Source organism: Lactuca saligna, chromosome 4 (assembly GCF_052625555.1).
Source record: "Lactuca saligna cultivar CGN05327 chromosome 4, ASM5262555v1, whole genome shotgun sequence".
Taxonomy (NCBI): domain Eukaryota; kingdom Viridiplantae; phylum Streptophyta; class Magnoliopsida; order Asterales; family Asteraceae; genus Lactuca; species Lactuca saligna.
The window spans coordinates 14,282,360-14,303,520 of record NC_136420.1 but is presented as its reverse complement, the minus strand read 5'-3'; the positions used below and the strand labels follow the sequence as shown (position 1 = coordinate 14,303,520).

The 21,161-nt window shown below is 34.7% G+C and overlaps 1 protein-coding gene across 1 annotated transcript; it reads left to right on the top strand.

Annotated features, from left to right (window-relative positions):
• The first annotated feature begins 5,509 nt into the window (after window positions 1–5,509).
• LOC145041277 (phosphoglucomutase, cytoplasmic) lies at window positions 5,510–10,396 on the top strand. The gene is made up of 18 exons (XM_078989288.1): window positions 5,510–5,661; window positions 5,735–5,831; window positions 6,958–7,039; window positions 7,280–7,335; window positions 7,407–7,520; window positions 7,606–7,668; window positions 7,754–7,873; window positions 7,963–8,063; window positions 8,165–8,224; window positions 8,306–8,405; window positions 8,479–8,633; window positions 8,797–8,892; window positions 8,991–9,136; window positions 9,208–9,383; window positions 9,466–9,542; window positions 9,619–9,751; window positions 9,852–9,968; window positions 10,050–10,396. The coding sequence occupies exons 2-18, from the start codon at window positions 5,751–5,753 to the stop codon at window positions 10,119–10,121; spliced, it is 1,749 nt and encodes a 582-aa protein (XP_078845414.1). The 5' UTR covers window positions 5,510–5,661; window positions 5,735–5,750; the 3' UTR covers window positions 10,122–10,396.
• Window positions 10,397–21,161: the final 10,765 nt, after the last annotated feature.

Sequence of the window (21,161 nt, the reverse complement as noted above, 5' to 3'; positions counted from 1 at the left end):
CATTTAGGTTGCCGATAGCTTAAATTACATCGAGAGAGCGGTAGCTATTCTCGACAAAAAGACGAAGGAGTTGAGGAACAAGAGGGTCAAGCTAGTAAAGGTGCAATGGCAGCACCGCAAGGGATTTGAGTGGACTTCGGAGCTCGAAGAGGAAATGAGGGAGCACTACCCGAAGTTGTTTCCTGATTTAGCAGACTTCAAGGACGAAGTCTAAGACAAGTGGGGGAGAATTGTAACGTCTGGTTCCTAGTACACATTTAAATAAAAAATTCTTTCATTTTTATAAAGCAACTTGACGAGTTGGTAGCCCAAACTCATTGAGTAGAGACTAAAAAAGGACATGACTTTTGAAGTCTACTCGACGAGTTGGAAGACCCAACTCGACGAGTAGGTTTGCCAGAATAAAACCCTAATTTCAGGGTTTTGCACTCTATTTAAGCATCTTAATCCCCACTTGCTAGCCTCATTTCTAGCCTCCAAGTCCCAATCCCTAATCCACGAAACCCTAGTGCCTTATATGAGCTTTTGAGTTGTTTTTGAGTGATTATTGTGTGTTTTGAAGCTTATTGAAGAAGGAGGAGCTTGGGGATTGATACCTAAGGTTATCAAATATAAATTTAAAGGTGTTTATATTAGGATAATTATAGGAAAGATAAAGGACAAAAGATAAAAGATAAAATACCTAAGGTTAATGCGTTAGTGAGCTGTTAATATTCATCCAATAGCCTTGATTAAATTCGGCTTCCGTGGTACCTATAATCGTTAATCTTACGAGACCTAGGAAAATATGTATAGATCTATACGGGGATTGATACCCCCACCTATGATTGCTAGCCACAATCCCAGCATGATAACTTTCTTATTAATCACTATTCGACGTCTGATGAAGCGTCGTGGTGGGGAAATTATTAGTCAAACAATTTCAGTTATGGGGGCTCATGCTAATACATTAAAAAAAGCCTTAGAGGTCTGACTACCATTATGGACGCCTTAGAGTGGTAGATAAAATACGTTAGGGTTGTTATATATCCTACAAAGATAGAAAATTATTATTAATAAAATATCCTAAAAGATAATAAGATAGGATCGCTAGATATCCTAAAAATATAGTAAGCTAGGATTGATATACTACTTTAGGAAAAGGTTTTTCTAAAAGAAAAAGGATGCTTAAATTAAGACAACTAAATAAAAGTCGAAAACTATAAAAACTTGTGCACTCACCAACATTATGTTGACCTTTTCAAAATACATTTATTCTCAGAGAGATGAGTGTGGATGATAGTTGTGCCGAGAAGGAGGAGCTCTCCGAGGAAGCTTGTCGGAGTTTAGTTCCATTCATTTATCGTTTCTAGTGATGTTTAGGTTGTGTGCTTGACTTTTAAACAGTGTAATCCCAAAATAATTGATAAGCATGTATTCCCACTGTAAAACATTTAAAGTAGTGAAATTGGGGTCATGTACTCACCCTAGTCGCGTGATACCTTTGATGTAGGGTTTAATCGGGCTCGGGACTCCGGGGACCGCTCCAAAGGGAAGTAACTTCGAGATTGTTGAGAGAGTGAGTACCGAGGGTGTGAGGAATTAGTTCTGCACAACCCTCTATTTATATTCATGGATTTCGGGTGCATAGAACACATATATATACGCGCGTTGCGCATGATCATTGTGGCTCCATCTAGAGAAGGCCATATGTCACTTTCCAAATTGGTCATATCACTCGCAATCTCCTTGAATTCAATGTCAGGTGCACGAAGGGTATGACGCGCACCTCACACAAACGAAATGATTTTGTAAAAATCATAACTCTTTCGTGCAAGCTTCGATCTAAGCCTTATATATATATATATATATATATATATATATATATGTGTGTGTGTGTGTGTGTGTGTGTGTGTATGTGTGATGATCTCAATGGCTACTACAACCCTCCTTTAGTTTGTTTCAGTTAGTTTTGATTTTCATTTTTATGCCTAACGTGGGTAAAAATAAATGATTTTTCAAAAGTCATATCTCTCTCATACGAATCTCGTTTTCGACACTCTTTGTCCTAAAGTTTATATCTTAAGGAGTACTACGAAACTCCTTTTTGCATTTTTAGTCAAAACTCAACCAATCTCTAAGTATCTTTTTGACATAAATAAATTTTAATTATGCGGTTGATTTTCTTTCTATAAAATCCATAACTCTTTCCTTTGGAGTTGAATTTTTATGAATCGTATATCCTTGAGATCACGTTAACGAGTACTATGCAAGTATGTTAACCAATTTATAAAATGGTATAACTTTTCGAACGCTAATTTTCAAGCCTAATGGATGTTTTAACAAATAACTGTAATGGCACATTTAATTTTTATTATCTCAAAAATCAAATATTACAATACTAAGTTATTACATCTATCTTTCATACTCTTTCCTAATGGTGACTTATGACGGAAACTTCTTGGTTGTCACACTTCCTCATAATGATACTTACAAGGCTCGCTAAACAACGTACATATCGCACTACAGCACTTCCTAGGCTCCCCTAGGAATCCTTGTCTTACTTGCTTTTGCGATACTAGGAACTTCTACCAACATCGTCGGTTGCCTTATGCATGCAAATTATATACAATATGGGATCAAATAAACTGTCAATTAAATGATTCTACCCTAATCCTACAACTAGACAAAGAACAAGAAATAAGGTTAAATCAATCATTCTAAGGCTATATGACCCCGATCTCATACAAATTTTAAACATACACTTAGCAATTAACTTTGCCAATATAGACTCCAGGTAAAGCATAACATCTAATTCCTTTTAGGCTATAGGATATCACAAAGATCAGACAATTCTATCATGCGATCCCTGAAGGTATCCTTAGCCTTATTCTAGCATGTAATTCACATGATGGCATATTAATTATAGTACTTATGTATGAGTATTTTAGGAATCACTTACTTCAGCTCGGCTGATTGCACACATTACACATATTTCCTTTGTTTGTAAAAATCTTTTTAGAAAATGTATTTTCTTTCGAAAAGATTATCAATTCCTTAGTTTGAGTTTAGACACACCCGAGAGTGTGCCTGAATCCATCAAACAAAGGCTCTAATAGCAACTTGTAACGTCCCAAATTTCAAACCAAAAATTTAATTTAAAAATAAAAGTATTTATTCAAACTACAACTTCAAAGATCTAGATAAACCATTTGATTCAAAAAAATTTATCAGTGTATCGTCAAAAGTTATTATGTGTGAAATCTCCAATGGATCCGATGCAATCGATCTGTGCCCCTACTTTAACATAAGAAAACCTGAAAACATTTAAACCACAAACCGTAAGCATAAAGCTTAGTGAATTCCCCTAAAATACCACATAACCATACGATCCCGCGCACATAAATCGGGCCTCGCCCATCCAATCACAATAGGCCCCACCCAGAATAACAAACGGACCCAACTCAACATACAAACAGGCCTACCCAACATACAAAATAGGCCCAACCCAACATACAAACGGCCCCAACCCAACATACAAATGCAAAATTCATAAAGACAACTAACATCCTACACAGTATCATGAGAAGACTTATCTCAATCAGAAGACAAGATGAACCACACACTCGAGCTAACGATATCAAATCTCCTCATGCTAACATACACATAATAAAACCCTAATTAACAATTAATGTAATAACTAACTCTCAAAGAATCTTGGTTCATAGCTAAACCTCCTTGGGCAAAAGAATATTTTGCCCTTCCAAGACTAAATCCCAATACAGTTGACCAAAAGTCAAACTGGTCAAAAAGTCAGCAACCAACCCTTAGTCGACCTACGCTTAGCATATCATATTGCTCTATGCTCAATGTACAAGATGCTACGCTCAACGTCGCCTCAGGAGTCCAAAAACTCTATTAAGTTCTTGGTACCGTATGCCAATCCCACAAACTTTCAAATATGGACGCTTACAATGTCTTAATGTATAAAGTTTCCAACTTTACCCATTAAGACACTCCCATCAATCAAGATCTAAACTTTATGCACTAAAATGACCAAAAATGCTAAAACAACTTGCATGGCTTAAAGAACAAGCACCAAAGCACAAATTTCTAAGTCCAACAAGTCCTAAGAGTGTTTCATATAACTTAAAAGGTGCTAGAGTTCTCTCAACTCCCAAAACACAAGCTCAGGGGACCAAAAGGTGACAAAAATGCACAATAACAAGATGTAAGAAACCAATGAGCAAGTTAGAAAGATTTTTACTTACAATGCTCTAAAAATGAGGCAACCTTGTTGGATCTATACTTGAACCCTTCTTCCATGCACTTTACAACAACCTTGTTCTTCAAGACTCACCCGCTAAATGAAAAAGATAAGCTCACAAAAGCTGCTAAAGGCTCAAAACAAGCAAGATGAGGCTAGGGTTTCTCAATGAATGATATGAGGTGATGGAGGCTAGTCATGGGAGGGATCCTAAGAAGTTAGAGCATTTAATTAGGGCTTAAAACCTTAGATTTAGGGTTTTGGTCTACAGTAGCTACGCTCAGCGTAGCCTAACCTACGCTCATTGTAGGTTATTACATGCATGATCAATATTCTTCAATTACGCTCAACGTAGGGGCTTTCCTACGCTTAGCATATAACAAAATCCCCAAATTCCACTTCAACTTCAAAACAATCATAATTTCTTCGTTTTAACTCCAACTTTAGCGATCTTTATATCCACACGAAGGTATTGACGAGCCCCACAATTATATCGAACCACTTATGAATAAAAACACATCAAACTAAAAATCATAATTCATGCAAGAAGTTTGAAATATTACTTTTCCTATTTTACCCCTTTAGTTTTCAAAGTACAATTCAAGGTTTAAATCACTTATCCAACATCAACATCATCTAATAGGGTCTACACTTTACTCCTGTGAAGCCCAAAGCCTTTACATGGTTGAACTACGGTCCAAGATCCCAAAATAAAATACATCCCAAAATCGGATTTTAAACAAAAATTGATTTTCATTTTGGTTTTTGTGGTTTCCATTTGACATATGCTTTCAAAATTTAGCTGTTCATTTAGGTTTTAAGTTGGGTGGTGGTGGAGGAGGATATTAGCGATGGGTTGGTAGTGGTGGTGTTGTAGGTGGGTAGTGATGGGGTGTGTGGTGGTGTTGTAGGTGGCTGCCACCGAGACAAAGGGGAAATGGTTTGCTTTAAGTTTCTCATTTATTTATTCTAATTATAACTAAGAGAATGTTTCGCCTAGTTAATGAATGGTCAATGTGGTAAGGTGATTGGTGGTGGTGGTTTCAATGGTAAGGGTTAGAAATAGTCATTTCCAATCCGGTAAGGACAATGAAACAAAAGTTTAGACATGGTACAAGTTCAAAGAAAAGATGTTAAGGTCTAAAAGCGTAAAACTAACCCAAATCACATAGACAATACGTGTAATTTGCTTTTATTTTTATTTTTTAAATTTAAAATTTTATAATGATCAGCGGTTAGAAATTGATTGTGGGCCAAGAGTCGAAATCGGTGTCTCTCAGATCTAGTCGACAGATCACCGTCTGATTCGCTCAATAGCGTGCGGTTCGCGAATAATCGAATATCCTCCCCACCAAGTTTTTCCGTATATCTCTCGACACAACCATCACTCACTCTTCGCCAACCTTACTCTTTCTGTAAGCATCTCCTTCTCTCATCAACTATATCTATATGTGTACTTCGATCCACTTCTAATTCCTTACATCACAGGAAAAACACTCAAGTAATGGCGACTTTCAAGGTTAAGCGTGTCGAATCTTCGCCAATTGAAGGCCAAAAGCCTGGCACTTCTGGACTCAGGAAGAAGGTATATTTGTTTCCTAATCTGTTTTCAAATGATTTCGATTTCGATTTTCGTAGATCCGTGGCTTGTTTTGGTCTTGATTGCGTTAAACAAGAAAATAATCATTAATGAGCCTATTGCTTGTGTTTGATTTGTAAAATGTTTCTTCTTGTTGATGCATGTTTAAATTGAGATCGGATTGTGCTTTTTTGCTTATGCTACTTTTAAATCCTACATTTGAATTTTGTGGTATGCGATCGATCGTTATCCATGTCGGTTATTGTGTACAGATCTATTGTACGTCATACATGAGTGTGTCTGGAGCATCTAATCCGTGACTTGGCTTTAAATTTGGGAAAAGTTAGTTTTGTTTAAAATTAAGATGAACTTTGGTTTCTGAATGGTATGTTTTGGATCCAATCGGTTCAAAGATCACCTTATCCTGGATGTGAAGATGGTAGATTTAATGAAATGGAAAGTTCTTAGTACTTTCTCCTTTAGTAGTCCATATCAAGAAAAAGGAGTCCACTTGTTTGTGTTTAATTATGGCTGTTTAAGTAGTAGAGACAAATTACTAGGCGTTTCAAAATATAAACAGGCACAATGCTGGGTTTAAGAACTAAAAGATTTTGTCATATTTGAACTGAGAAAATGCTATGATTGGATTTCCAACACTATAAAGGACTTTGATTATTGATGGCATGTGTCATATAAACTCTTAGCACATATAAAGTGTTATTTCTTCTAGTTCTAAGAGGCTAAAGTTTTCAGCACTAATGCTTCAGATCCCATCAAAACTCCCTAGTTAACTCAATAACTTTGCAAACATTCATTGAGTGTTAAGACACTAAGGGTGATATATTTCAGCATTCATCACTAACAGACTAGATTTTTTATGAGAATTTGACGTCTAAATGTTTTCTTCAAGTTCAGAACAATAGACAAGAAGTTGCTACTATAGCTTAACAACACAAAATAGTCAATGAAATACTCTTATCATTTCTATAACTTAGGTTGCAAATTTATCCAGATGACATGATCATTCTTAGGCACACATGTTATTTCCTCTAGTTCTAACTTCTAAGTGCCAGTGGTTGAGTTTTCTGCACAAACACATCAAACTGATGTGATTTAACTTGATTTTTTTCAGGTAAAAGTTTTCACACAACCGCATTACTTGCACAATTTTGTTCAATCGACATTCAATGCCCTTTCTGCAGAAAAAATTAAAGGTAAAGATCATCTCACTCCTAGTTTATTAGCAACCAGAGTCAGCAATACTCTTTGGAGATGTTTCTTTCTTTTTTCCTCATTAAGTTCTGAATGGGAAATGTCTGTCTGCCTGCATAACGTACTATATACATAAAGTATTTTTTTTTGCTAGACCCAATAAACCATCTGAATGAGAGACTAAATGACCATTTTACCCTTACATTTCAAATGTATTGATGATGCATTTTTCTCTCGTGCAGGTTCTACACTTGTTGTATCAGGTGATGGACGATACTACTCAAAGGATGCTATCCAGGTGCTTACATCAACATTTCCTGTGGACTTATCAAGATTCAATGCCTGATATTTTATATAAAAAAAATGCAGATAATAATTAAAATGGCTGCTGCAAATGGTGCAAGACGTATCTGGGTTGGTCAAAATGGTCTTTTGTCAACACCTGCTGTATCAGCAGTTGTACGTGAAAGAGTTGGTGCTGATGTAAGTTTATCTGGTTTCAAGATATTTAATAGAATAATCTTTACTAAATCAATAATTAACAACCTTTATATTTTTAATTTTCTAGGGTTCTAAAGCAAATGGAGCATTTATATTGACAGCCAGTCACAACCCAGGTGGTCCCAATGAGGTATGTGGTATTCTCTTAATAATAAAACTCTAAATATGTTTAAAAGCTTAAAAAAGTTTACTAATATATTTCGTGTGTTTTCCAGGATTTTGGAATTAAATACAATATGGAAAATGGTGGGCCAGCACCCGAAGGAGTTACTGATAAAATCTTTGAGAACACCAAAACAATAAAGGAGTATTTTATTGCAGAAGGCTTACCTGATGTAACACTGAATTCTTAACCTACAATAATAATATTTAATAAAATTATATTTTATATTATTTTGATTGCATATTTCCCATGTGTGTTCAGGTGGATATCTCTGCAATTGGTGTTTCCTCCTTTTCAGGCCCTGATGGCCAATTCGATGTTGATGTTTTTGATGCAGCAAGTGACTACGTGAAATTGATGAAGTATGCTGCTATCACTCTTGTTCCAACGATAAAGTCTTTAATATTAATGTAAATGATGTAATTGCCCTTTATCATCTAATGGCTTAATGAACACCTTGCAGGTCAATCTTTGACTTCCAGGCAATCCAAAAGTTGATTGCATGCCCACAATTCTCTTTTTGGTATGTTCCATCACACCCACTTGCAAGCCATATTCTTTTTTTTTATTATTATTTTTTTAAATTTTGTTATATTCATTTTAGTTATGATGCGCTTCATGGAGTTGCTGGAGCTTATGCTAGTCGTATATTTGTTGAAGAGCTTGGTGCAAAAGAGAGCTCATTGTTAAACTGTGTCCCTAAGGTTTTGTTTCTTTCGTAATGTATCTTTTTTTTTTTTGGTTCTTTTAAAAAAAAAAAAATTATTATGCAAACAGGAAGATTTTGGTGGTGGACATCCTGACCCCAATCTAACATACGCGAAAGAGTTGGTAGCACGAATGGGATTGGGCAAAACCCCTGATAGCAACCCTCCTGAATTTGGTGCAGCTGCAGATGGTGATGCTGATAGAAACATGGTCCTTGGTAAAAGGTAAAAATAGTGTACCCTAATTTATACTAAAAAACTATAATTACTCTTTGAAAGAGTGTCTGTTTGAATGAATCATTACATTCCATTATCATGTTAACTCAATTCCATTCCTTGTTTGGTTACTTGATGCAAAAAGTAATCTGTTTTTTTCTTCTTCAATCAGGTTTTTCGTTACCCCTTCCGATTCCGTCGCCATCATTGCTGCCAATGCAGTCCAATCCATTCCCTACTTTTCTTCCGGTTTAAAGGGCGTTGCCAGGTCACCGCCATTCTTCATATTTCCTAATTTTATATTAAAAAAAAAAATCATCTATCTATTTTATTTATTTATGAAGTGTGAGTTTTATCTTTGTGTAGGAGCATGCCAACATCTGCTGCTCTTGATGTTGTAGCAAAAAGTCTCAACTTAAAGTTTTTTGAAGTCCCAACTGGATGGAAATTCTTTGGTAACTTGATGGATGCTGGACTATGTTCTGTTTGTGGTGAAGAAAGTTTCGGAACTGGTAAATAAATAATTTATATATATTTATTCAAGGATCATTTTTAATGATTTATTTTTTATTTGTTATAATAGGATCAGACCATATACGTGAAAAGGACGGAATCTGGGCTGTTTTAGCTTGGATGTCGATTCTTGCTTATAAAAACAAAGACAATCTCACTAGTGGAAAGCTTGTCACTGTTGAAGACATTGTGAAGCAACACTGGGCCAAATTCGGACGCCATTATTACACACGATACGATTACGAGGTTTTTGATTTTTATAATATTTATTCGGTTTTGTTTTTAAATAATAAAATATTTAATTTTAATTTGATATTGTTTTGTAAAGAATGTGGATGCAGGTGCTGCTAAAGAACTAATGGCCCACTTGGTCAAATTACAGTCTTCTCTTGGTGAAGTCAACAAGTAAGTTTGGTGATTTCTCTTTGAACTTTTAACTGTTAGTTGCTTTTTGATTACTAACAAATAAATTTGATTGCAGATTGATAAAGGGAGTACGATCTGATGTGGCGAATGTTGCAAGTGCTGATGAATTCGAATACAAAGATCCTGTTGATGGTTCGGTTTCTAAGAATCAAGGAATTCGTTATTTGTTTGAAGACGGGTCACGTTTGGTATAATCTTCATCATTTAATTATATAAAGCATCTTTTACTATTTAAAAAAAAAAAGATTTATATATATATATTTTAATATATGGTTGTGTGTTTTGTAGGTTTTCCGTTTGTCTGGAACAGGATCTGAAGGTGCGACAATTCGTCTCTACATCGAACAATACGAAAAGGATTCATCAAAGACTGGAAGAGATTCACAGGAAGCACTTTCTCCTTTGGTAAATAATGATATCTCACTATTTTCTGTGGTGTTTAATTTAATTTTAGTGAGTTGGGGTTTTAAATAAATTTATGTACAGGTGGAGGTTGCATTGAAGCTGTCAAAAATGCAAGAATTCACAGGACGTGATGCCCCTACTGTGATTACATAAATATAATATTCATACACACATCACATGACATGAATGACAAGGTTCGTGTCCACAGCACAACACAACCTACATATATATGTATTTTTCAGTCTTCTTTCTTATAGTAATAAAGTTAGGGTTTCAGTGGGTATGTTATGGGCTTGTTTTGTTTTCTAGTTTCAGAAGTCAGAGGTATCTGGTGTTGTGTTGTTGAGTGCTTTAATGATTTACAGTGTTTTGTTTTGTTTTGTTGTGGTTAATAATCGTGTTGTATGTTGAGAACCTTTCTTTCTTTACCACAATCTCTCAGTTTTACAGCTTCTTTAATTTCATTATAAAAAAAAAAAATCATGTACATAAATAAAACTTCAACTCTAATGTAAAATGAAACACGTGATTTAAATAAAAAGGAAAAAGTTTAGGTTTAGTGGCAAACAAGTCATGGTGATTCCTAGCTGGCGATTTGCACGTTTTTGATTTAACAACCAACTTTCTGTGATAGAGCATTCCTATTTTTTTCATTATTTCTAAAAAAATCCAATGCGACCTATTTGCAATCTCAACGTGCTGGTTGGGAGTGTATTGATCCAAAGAATGACAATGAATAATTATCTAACCACAAGTTGTATGTTCTTCTATGATTTCATCAGATACGTAGTCATCTATTATTGACAAATTAGTTTATACATCAATTTGATTTAATTCCTTCATGTAATGATAAACAAATAAAATAATTTAGAAAGCCGGTGATAAACTTTTTGTATAATTCCATCGATGACATGAATAATTCTCTACTTAGAGGATTCGTCAGGCTAGCACATCCTGATCAAGATTTCATCAGAGACACCTAAAGAAACATGGATAATTCTCCATGATTTTATTAACCACACCATGTTTTATGGGAAAATACCGGAAACAGCCAAAAAATAGGGGGTAATTTCAAAATTTAGATATGAAAATGGACATTTCCGGGTATAGACATCTATTCCGCGGTGCTACCTCCGAGGAATGGCAAAATCGTAATTAAATCAACGTAAAAAAAAACTCAGGATCCATTCCGCGGAGCTACAATAGATTCCGCGGAGGTAGCTCCGAGGAATGAATCTTGAGTTTTTTTTTTTTTTTTTTTTTCCGCATCGATTCTTTGGAGTTTATATTAATTATCCAATTAATTATTTTCTAAAAAAAAGATTATCATACTATCATAATCTTTTCTTGAAAATAATTAGTTGGTAAATAAATATAAACCCCGAAGAATCGAACCCGAAAAAAAAAAAAAAACTCAAGATCCATTTTTAATTACAATTTTGACATTCCGCGGAGGTAGCTCCGCGGAATGCATGTCTATATCCGGAAATATCCATTTTCATGTCTAAATTTTGAAATTGCCCCCTATTTTTTGACTATTATCGGTATTTTCCCATGTTTTATTACCTGGCAAGGTATGCTTGTAGGATTCATTTCGACAATGAAGGTATCCGCAAGTTTCAATGTCCAAAAAGAGTAAATTCAAAATTCTCAATATTATTTTTGGCTTCAATGTTATCATTTGGATTAATACTCCATCAGACTTTCTGACACGGTACGGTTTTCTAACTAGTTAGATATAATTTTTCAAACCCTATTTAAATGGACGTTTCTAATTATAGAAACATTTTTTTTAATTCTTTATTCCATTTTGGGGTGGACACAAAAGAAACAAAATGACTTTAAAAAAAAAAAAGAAACAAAATGACTTTAAAAAACACAAAAAATTGTTGAAAATAGGAATTTGTGTAACTAATTTGGTGTTGTAGATCGATTAGTCAAATTATAAACCATCCCACTTATAAAAAACAATATGATGAATGTAGAATATATATATATATATATATATATATATATATATATATATATATATATATATATATATATATATATATATATATATATATATATATATATATATATATATATATATATATATATATATATATATATATATATATATATATATATAGCCAAATCTTAATTCTGAAGTGGCTGATGAAGTTTTTTCTTACAAGCGTTCAAGGTTTATGGGCATTTTTAAGCATATATATATATATATATATATATATATATATATATATATATATATATATATATATATATATATATATATATATATATATATATATATATATATATATATATATAGCCAAATCTTAATTCTGAAGTGGCTGATGAAGTTTTTTCTTACAAGCGTTCAAGGTTTATGGGTATTTTTAAGCAAACATATATATATATATATATATATATATATATATATATATATATATATATATATATATATATATATATATATATATATATATATATATATATATGAGAAAATTGAATATACCCTTAAGGGTATATAAGCTTAGGTACCCAAACTTACTATACTATGTTGTTTTGTATCATATGTGTACATTGTATATATATATATATATATATATATATATATATATATATATATATATATATATATATATATATATATATATATATATATATATATATATATATATGAGAAAATTGAATATACCCTTATATATGAGAAAATTTTCTCATATATATATATATATATGAGAAAATTGAATATACCCTTAAGGGTATATAAGCTTAGGTACCCAAACTTACTATACTATGTTGTCTTATAATTCAACTTCTAACTTGATTTACTTCTAAAATTTTTATAAATTTCACATTTATCTTCCTCTTACATAATTTTCATTTTCAACTCTAATATATATAGCTTAATAGGTGTTCAGCAAAAACAAGTGATATAAGAGGAAAACAATAATGAAATTTTGAAAATCTTCAAAGTAAATCAAGTTAAAGTTGAAGTTTAATAACATTATAATGAATATATCAAACAAAACAACTAATTATAGTGAGTTTGGGTACCTAAGAGGGGGTAGAGAACACGCGTATGTATGAAATATCCACTCGGTGATGTTTTATCGATGAGAGAGAAAACCGATTTTTTTACCCATTAACTCAAATTAACTTTTTCAAAAAATACGTTCTTTTCAAAAACTCATTCAATTTAAAAAATATGACCGTTTTTTTTCTTCAAAATTATAAATTTTAAACCCTCAATCTTTAACAATAAATACCATCATTCTTATTCATTATTCACTCCATTCAAATTTTATTAATTCAATTATCTTAACTTTCTTATTTTTCATCTTCTTCAAAACCTCATTGGTAATGACTCGTGTGGTTTGTGTTTGGTCGCCTGAAGAAGAGATGTTATTGACTCGTTTATGGGTTGATGTTACAGAAGACGCAATCCACATTAACCTCCCTACGCCAACCTTTTGGAGGTGAGTCACCGAAAAATACAACTGTGAAGCCCTAGTCCGTCGAAGTAAAGAAGAAATCTACTTTCAATGGAGGCGTGCAAACACACTTACAACTCAGTTTAACAATGTGTGTCGTAGGGTGATGCATGAAGCTGAAAATGGTGAAAATGAAAATACTTTGCTAGAGAATGCTCTCGAAACTTACCATGTTGAAACTAACAAAGATTTCTAGCTTGTTGAGTTTTGGCAAATTCTAAGGTAGTCTCCAAAATTTTCTCAAATTTAAACTTGTTGTCTTTTAATATAACATGTCAATTCTAGTGCATTATGTTTTTTTAAGTTTAAGTGTGTATTAGTTTAATTTCAAGTGCGTTATGTTTTTTAACTTTAAGTGTGTATTAGTTTAATTTCAAGTTCGTTATGTTTTTTAAGTTTAAGTGTGTATTATTTTAATTTCAAATGTGTTTTGTTTTTCAAGTGTAAGTGTATGCTTTTTTTGAAGTTAATGAAACTTCAGTTAAAAAAAATATATGTTTGAAATGTTTTATTTTTTTTAAATTAGTTAATTTTAAAAAAATATCATGGCAAGTATGAGAACCTGCCATGTAAATGACAAAATTTGAAAGGAGCGTGGCACGCGACGCCTACATAGACTATGATAGGTGTGACACCACTCTCACCAGCTTAATATATATTCTCTTCATATAATACTTGCATGGTCCCATTTGGTAGATTCTCTCAATTAAAAAAAAATCATTTAATGAAGTATAACATAACAAATAAATATGTATAATATCAAATTTTTAAGTGTTTCTGATTCAAAACTGTAAGCCCGAAACTTAGTGAGTTCCCCTAAAGTACCAATGTCAAACATATAACATAATATAACAACACACATACTGAGCCATCAACCTGAATAGACCGCCTCGCAGGGCCTACAACCTATCTTGATCGCTCCTGAGCCTTCGACACGTTTGGACCGCCTAGCAGGGCCTACAGCCTATCCGGACCGCTCGTCGGGCCTTCGATTAGACTGAACGACCTCGCAGGGCCTTCAGTTTATCCGGGCTGCCCTGGGTCTGTTGGCCTTCAGCACAAAGCATGACCACCTAAACCCAACCACACACACACATATATCGACATACTCATAACACATAAATAATCAGCAAACAAGCATAGATCATACATATCACTAAGCATAGCATCATCCTGTCTACCATGATACCAATCTAACAGATCATAATAGCATAACAACATCCTACCTACCAGGATACCGATCTAATAGATCATAACTACATACAAGCATACTATAAGCAGGATAATCATCCAAAAGGGCCGACCTGGGTGCCTTCGACCCTTTAGTACAGTGAGGAAAACTCACCTCATAAATAGTGTTGAACCGATAAAGTTGAATCCCAAATCACAGCTCCAAACTCAACTGCCTGTAATCACCACATGACTAATTCCATTAAAATCCTAAATTACCAAAATACCCTCAGAAGTCAAACTTGGTCAACCTCGGTCAAAGTTAAAGTTAATAGTCAAGGTCAACAGTCCATGTTGACCCAACTCGTCGAGTGCATCCACTGACTCGTCGAGTTCCTTCATATCTCAGAAGATCGTGAAAAGCTAAAGACATCTCGCTGAGTTACCAGAGAAACTCATCGAGTTCTTCAGTGTTCAGAAAACCGGGAAAACTCTAATCAACTCGCTGAGTCATCTCACCCACTCGCCGAGTTTACTCAGTATCCAGAAATTGGGAAACCCTACCTAACTCGTCGAGTTTACTCAGTATCCAGAAACTGGGAAACCCTACCCAACTCGTCGAGTTGGCTAAGCAAATCATCGAGTTCCTTCAGCCTTTTCATACTCAGTCCTTTCCAGTCGAATCCAAAGCCCTAAACTATAGATCTATCCTCTTAGGTCCGAGATACCACGTAAAGTTGCTATCTTTACATGCATGCAAGGCATCAAAAGGGTTAAAACACTAAAACTAAGCTTAATAAGAGGTTTAGGGCATGGAGGATGGCCAAGTTTGGATAAAGTGGGCAACTTTATGTTCATGGAGGCCTAGAGGTGTCCAGATCTAAGACCACATCCTATGGACAAGCTCAAACATGAGAATGACTCGATTTTGCACCAAAAATAACCATATGCTTTCATAAGAGAAGATCTAAACAAAAAGGTCAAGGTATAAACTTTATACCTCAAGATGATTGCCAAGATAGATTAGATGTCGGATCTACTTCTTCTCCCCTTAATCCAACCTCTTCAAGCTCCAAGTTCCTTCGCAACCGCACCAAAATTACTCTCCAAAGCTCTTACACACACTCAAGAAGGTATAAGGCTCGAACTAGGGTTTTCTCTGGATGATAAGGTGATTAGGGAGGACGGTGAGGGGACTTAAGGTCCCTTAAATAAGGTGCAAATCCTAAAAATTAGGGTTTTCATGTACAACCTCAATTCGTCGAGTTGGGGTCCTCCAACTCATCGAGTAGGTTCCATAAACCACACGACCTGATTAGTATATACACGATGAGTTGGGGCCTCCAACTCATCGAGTAAGTCTTAAGTGCTGTATAAAAGTTCTTGAAATTCATACCTGGGAGTCGGGATGTTACATTAAAAGACATATATAAAAGATAGATATATAGAAGTGGTAAAACCCTAATTATGATAAACTGACGTCATCCTGAAAACATGGTAACGTTAAGAAAACTGATAGAATCAAATGCTCAACCGCCGCATGACACCTGGCATTAACTAGTCCAACCATCATGAGTAAACAAGCCTACACCATAATGGCTAAGACTATAGAAACTTAATAGTGTGCCCTCGGGACATGACAAAACTCTAACGCATCGATACCTAATATTACACCCTAGCACCCAAGCAGACTCGCCTCTATATTGGACGACATCACCCCCAACAACTTTGGGATGGCCTCCCATCCCAAACTCTAGTTTGACACAATGACAGGAAAGTCCCCCAGCGACATGATATTTGCAGCCAACATAAGTGGTGCACATGTTGGATTAGGTGTCTAAGCCCATAACTATTTTTTTATGTACTTGACCCGATTGTGAGCGTGGTCCTTTTGGGTTGCCTTCACCATAGCAACTGATAGGATGAACTAAGGAGAAAGAGGATTAATTATGATTTATTAATATATTATGTGAATACTATATTAAAAGATAAATCATATTGTTTAATTAATATTAGTCAAGAATTAATTAAGAACTAATTTTGTGGCTAAAAGAGATTAATTAAATAAAGGGGACTGATATTGTAATTATAAGATAGTTGCATAAATGGGCTAATAGACTCCATAGAACTTGGTGTGGATGAAATCTATGGGGGAAACCCATTAGAATTCACCTAAGGCTTCTAAGGAGGGAGTCCATGGGCTGCTTGGAGCTTAAGCAGTCAAATTAGGGTTTCCTTGTTTGATAACCCTAATAGCCTAACTATATAAGGAACCCCTGAGGCCCCAAAAAACGTGTGGAAGTAATCCCTAAGTGTTCTTGGACGTTTTGTGCCTCCTCCTTCTTCTCCTAAGTCATCTTGTTGCTCATGGTGTTTGTATTCCATTAGAGGTGCAACATTTGAGGCACTAAGCTTTCAAGAGTCAAGATCAAGGATATTTGTGATTGTTATTGCTACATAACAATCAAGGTAAGATCTAAACCCTTTTAGAATGATAATATCGATTATTGTATGCTAGATCTAAGGTTTATGAGCTTTGGATGATTATTACACGTTCATTAGACTAACTAGATCCAAAGCTTTAAGGTTTGCATGTACACCATAGGATTGATGTAGTGCTCAAAACCCATTAGTGGTATCAGAGCCTAGGCTGTTTGTTTGATGTATTTGATGCTTGTATGATCATTCATTGCCTGGAAATCGAAGTTTTTCGTCCTCTGCCTGACTGACTCGGCGTGTCAGTTGATGAACTCAGCGAGTCCAGTCCCTGGCTCGGCGAGTCCAAGGGTCAGACAGAGGAAACTTCGGGATTTTTTACTGATTTGGCTTGGGAAAGTTACCAAAACCTTTTTAACACTTAAAATTCGATTTTTTATGTTTGGTATGTGATTATCCTTACCAAAATAGAAGATAATTGTTATTTATTTGAATAATTATTTCCTTATATGATAAAATTTGATTATTTGATGAATTATCTTGCAAGTAATTGAATTAGGTCAAATTTAGATAATCACCAATTATTTGATTAATTGAATTATTTGTAATTTGATATAGATAGTTTTGAAAAGTTTCAAAACTTATCCTCAAGTTTTGGAATTTAAAATTTTGATTAAAAGTTAATTTTGAAATATTTAAATTCTAAACCCTAATACTTTGAAAAGTTTCAAAATTTGTCCTCAAGTTTTGAAATTTAAAATTTTGATTAAAAGTTTAATTTTGAAATTTTAAATTCTAAGACCCTAGTATTTTGAAAAGTTCAAATTACACCCTTATGGTTTTATTAAGTTGATTAAATATATAATTAAAAGAGAGTTAATAAATCCATAATGATATGGTTTATATTTAATTAAATTAAAAAGATATAAATTATTAAATTAGACCACTTAGTATTTTAAAAGTGTAAAATACACCCTTATACTATATAAAATTAAAAGTTTAATATTATATATGTATAAGTAAATGTATTTCTTACCGTTAGTAGGCCTCATTCACGTAGCTGGTCTCTAAGGGGTGTTTAAGGAAATTTCCTATAAAATGGCGATTGAATGGGTATCCACTCTTACCCACCGCACTCTTGACTAAGGGTCGTTAGCCGAACGGGTAGGATAAGACACAACTTTCCATTATAAGTATAATAAAATACAAAGTTACTAAACATTTTTATAAATTCCCAAATCTTAGTTACTATAAGAAAAATGTGGAATTGGTGCTAATCCATGAAATTGCACATTATACCTATATTGGTCGTTAGTGTACCGTATGTAGTTAACTGACACACTAATATAGAACCAATGAAGGACGGTAATGGGTAGCTTGATGTTTATCATAGATAAATGGAGCGTGTGTGGTTAACCGGCACATTGATTAGGTGATTTGTTACATCAAGAGTACCAAGCTAAATTTCATGGTTATCCATAACTTGTTTGTGATCCTCGGCATCCCAGTTATAAATGAATGGCACAATTTAGATTTAAACATGCCATTGAAAATTTTAATTAATCTCAAAAGATCTAAGAGTTTCAATTCATTTAAAACTTAAATTTACTTTTCGTTTTTCATGGTGGAAATTGGTAAATCCTAATTTACCTACATTCAAATGTTCTGCAATTTGGATTACTGCATCCCTATTCCAAATTGTATAATATTGTGTTGGGTCCTAGCCATAATATCTCATTTGGGTGTTTTATTAAAGATTCAATCAAATAACTTGAATTTTCTCCCGTTTTATAGATCTCAAAGTCTAACAACTATTGTAACACCCATAAAATTCATGCCAAATTTAAACTTTTAAAAATTGTTTCAAATTCATCAATTCATTACAAAAGTGTTTTCAAAATGTATCATATAAGAGTTTTCCAAGAACCATAAACCAAACAGTAGGAGTTGTACGATCATGCCTTCGCCTTGCCACGATCCCCTGATGTATATGAAATAAGAAACTGAAACTGTAAGCCTGAAAGCTTAGTGAGTTCCCCAAAATACTAATACACATATAGTCCGGATAACTATAACAACAATATCGTATCATAGCATAACAAAACAGAACAGCATGAACCGGGTCCGCATAACTACACACCAAATGAGCTAAAACACACAAAGGGGATGCTAGGGTTTTAGAGATACGAGTTTGATCTGTGGAGGCTGAGGTAAAAGGGGTGTGGGTGCACATTATGTTGCTTATATATTCCCCAAACCCTAATTATTAGGGTTCTCACTCCTAATGCTAGTACGCCCAGTGTACACAAGTGTACGCCAAGCATACTAAGGCGGATCCTTATACACTTAGCGTACTCCAACGTACCCGCAACGTACACCCCCTTTTGGTTAATTTTGCAAATTTGGCCCTTATACTTGTCTTGGCTCTACATTCTAAGTCCCGAAGGGCTATAATTGACAAAGTAAAGATAGAAGAGGGTTCAGAAATACCTAAAAAATCTCAGGGTGTTACAATTCTCACCCACTTAACCTAGACTTCGCCCTCGAAGTCTGCTGCAGATAATAGATCCAGGTAATGCTTCCGTATCTCGGATTTGGGCTCCCATATCCACTGGGATCCCCTCTGATGCTCCTAATGTACCTTCACCAAAGGTATTGCCTTGTTCCTTTGAACCTTTATCTTCCTTTCCAATAAGGCCACAAGCATCTCCACATTAATCATGCGCTCATCAACCTGAATTTCGTTCAATGGTACCTTTACCTCCTGATCCATAATGCACTTTTGCAATTGTGAAACGTGGAAAGTGTTATGGATCCAACTAAGCTCCTGGTAGCTTTAGTGTGTATCCCACATTGCTGACCCTAGCAATGATCCTGAATGGACCAATGTAACGAGGACCCAATTTTGCACTCTTCCTGAAACGGATAACACCCTTCCAGGGTGAGACCTTCAGGAGTACCATATTACCCACCTGGAACTCTAATTCTGTAACGCCCGTAGATCAGGGCTAGTCAATTTAGAGACAATAAGCGTCAAAAATGACTTTTTTATAGAAGATTATTTAGGATGAATAATCCTAACTAAGTTGTAGTATATGTTACAAGGTTTTCGTGCATATAAAGAACGCCAAAATCCGAGTTATAACGAAGAAGTTACGACTTGTTAAAGTTTCGCGACAGAAACGGCACAACGCTGAATGACGTAAAAAGTAAATTTACGTTAGAGTGATATTTAGCCTTAGCGATCTAAACGAGAATCGAAGATCTCGTTGTTAGTATCAAATCGATAAAAAGTTAGGCGAGAACGGACGTCAAACGAAGAAGTTATGAATTTATAACGAAATTTTCTGTCCCGGCCTATTAAAAATAAATAATAAAAATAAAGTCAAAATTAGCCGACGGAATCTAAACGAAAGTTGTAAGGCGTAGTCTCATTTTTGTGTGGATATAAAGAACGTTGAAAACGGAGTTCGTATGAAGGAGATATGGATTTCCGAAGTTTATTAAATAATTAATAATTAAAATTAATTATTAAACCCCGACATTATCCGAAGAGGAGTCAGCGGTCCGATGCGAAGTACGCCCCGCATACTCGAGTACGCCCCGCGTACAGCGAAGCATGACGACCTTCGCACTCTAGTTCTTCGGATGACGCATGTAGTGACGAATTCGGACGCGTACGCCCCGCGTACTCCGAGGCTCCAGCCTCCTATAAATAGGATGCGAGGGCAACCGGTTCTTTTGTTCATTTTCTCTCTTCTCTCTCCCATTTTACATCGATTTGCGTGCCAGAAATACCCCAAAGCCCCGGTAATATTCCCGAGTCCCGAAGCAAGTCCCGAGATCCCGAAGATCCCGAGAGGTGCGGTTTCCGAGCCGAAGCTCTGCCCGCGAGAAGTTCGATTTTTGTAGAGACCTTCCAGATCTGCTGAGGATTTCTACTTTTGCAAGTCGTAGTGCTATCCGATCATCTTCTGATCAAGTGAGTGTATACTACCTTTCATAAACACGATAATAATACAAGTATGGTTTGAGTGTATTAAGTTTATTGTTGTTTATATGTGTGAGTGTGTAGTTACTTTCTTCTAACACACAAATATGACGTATT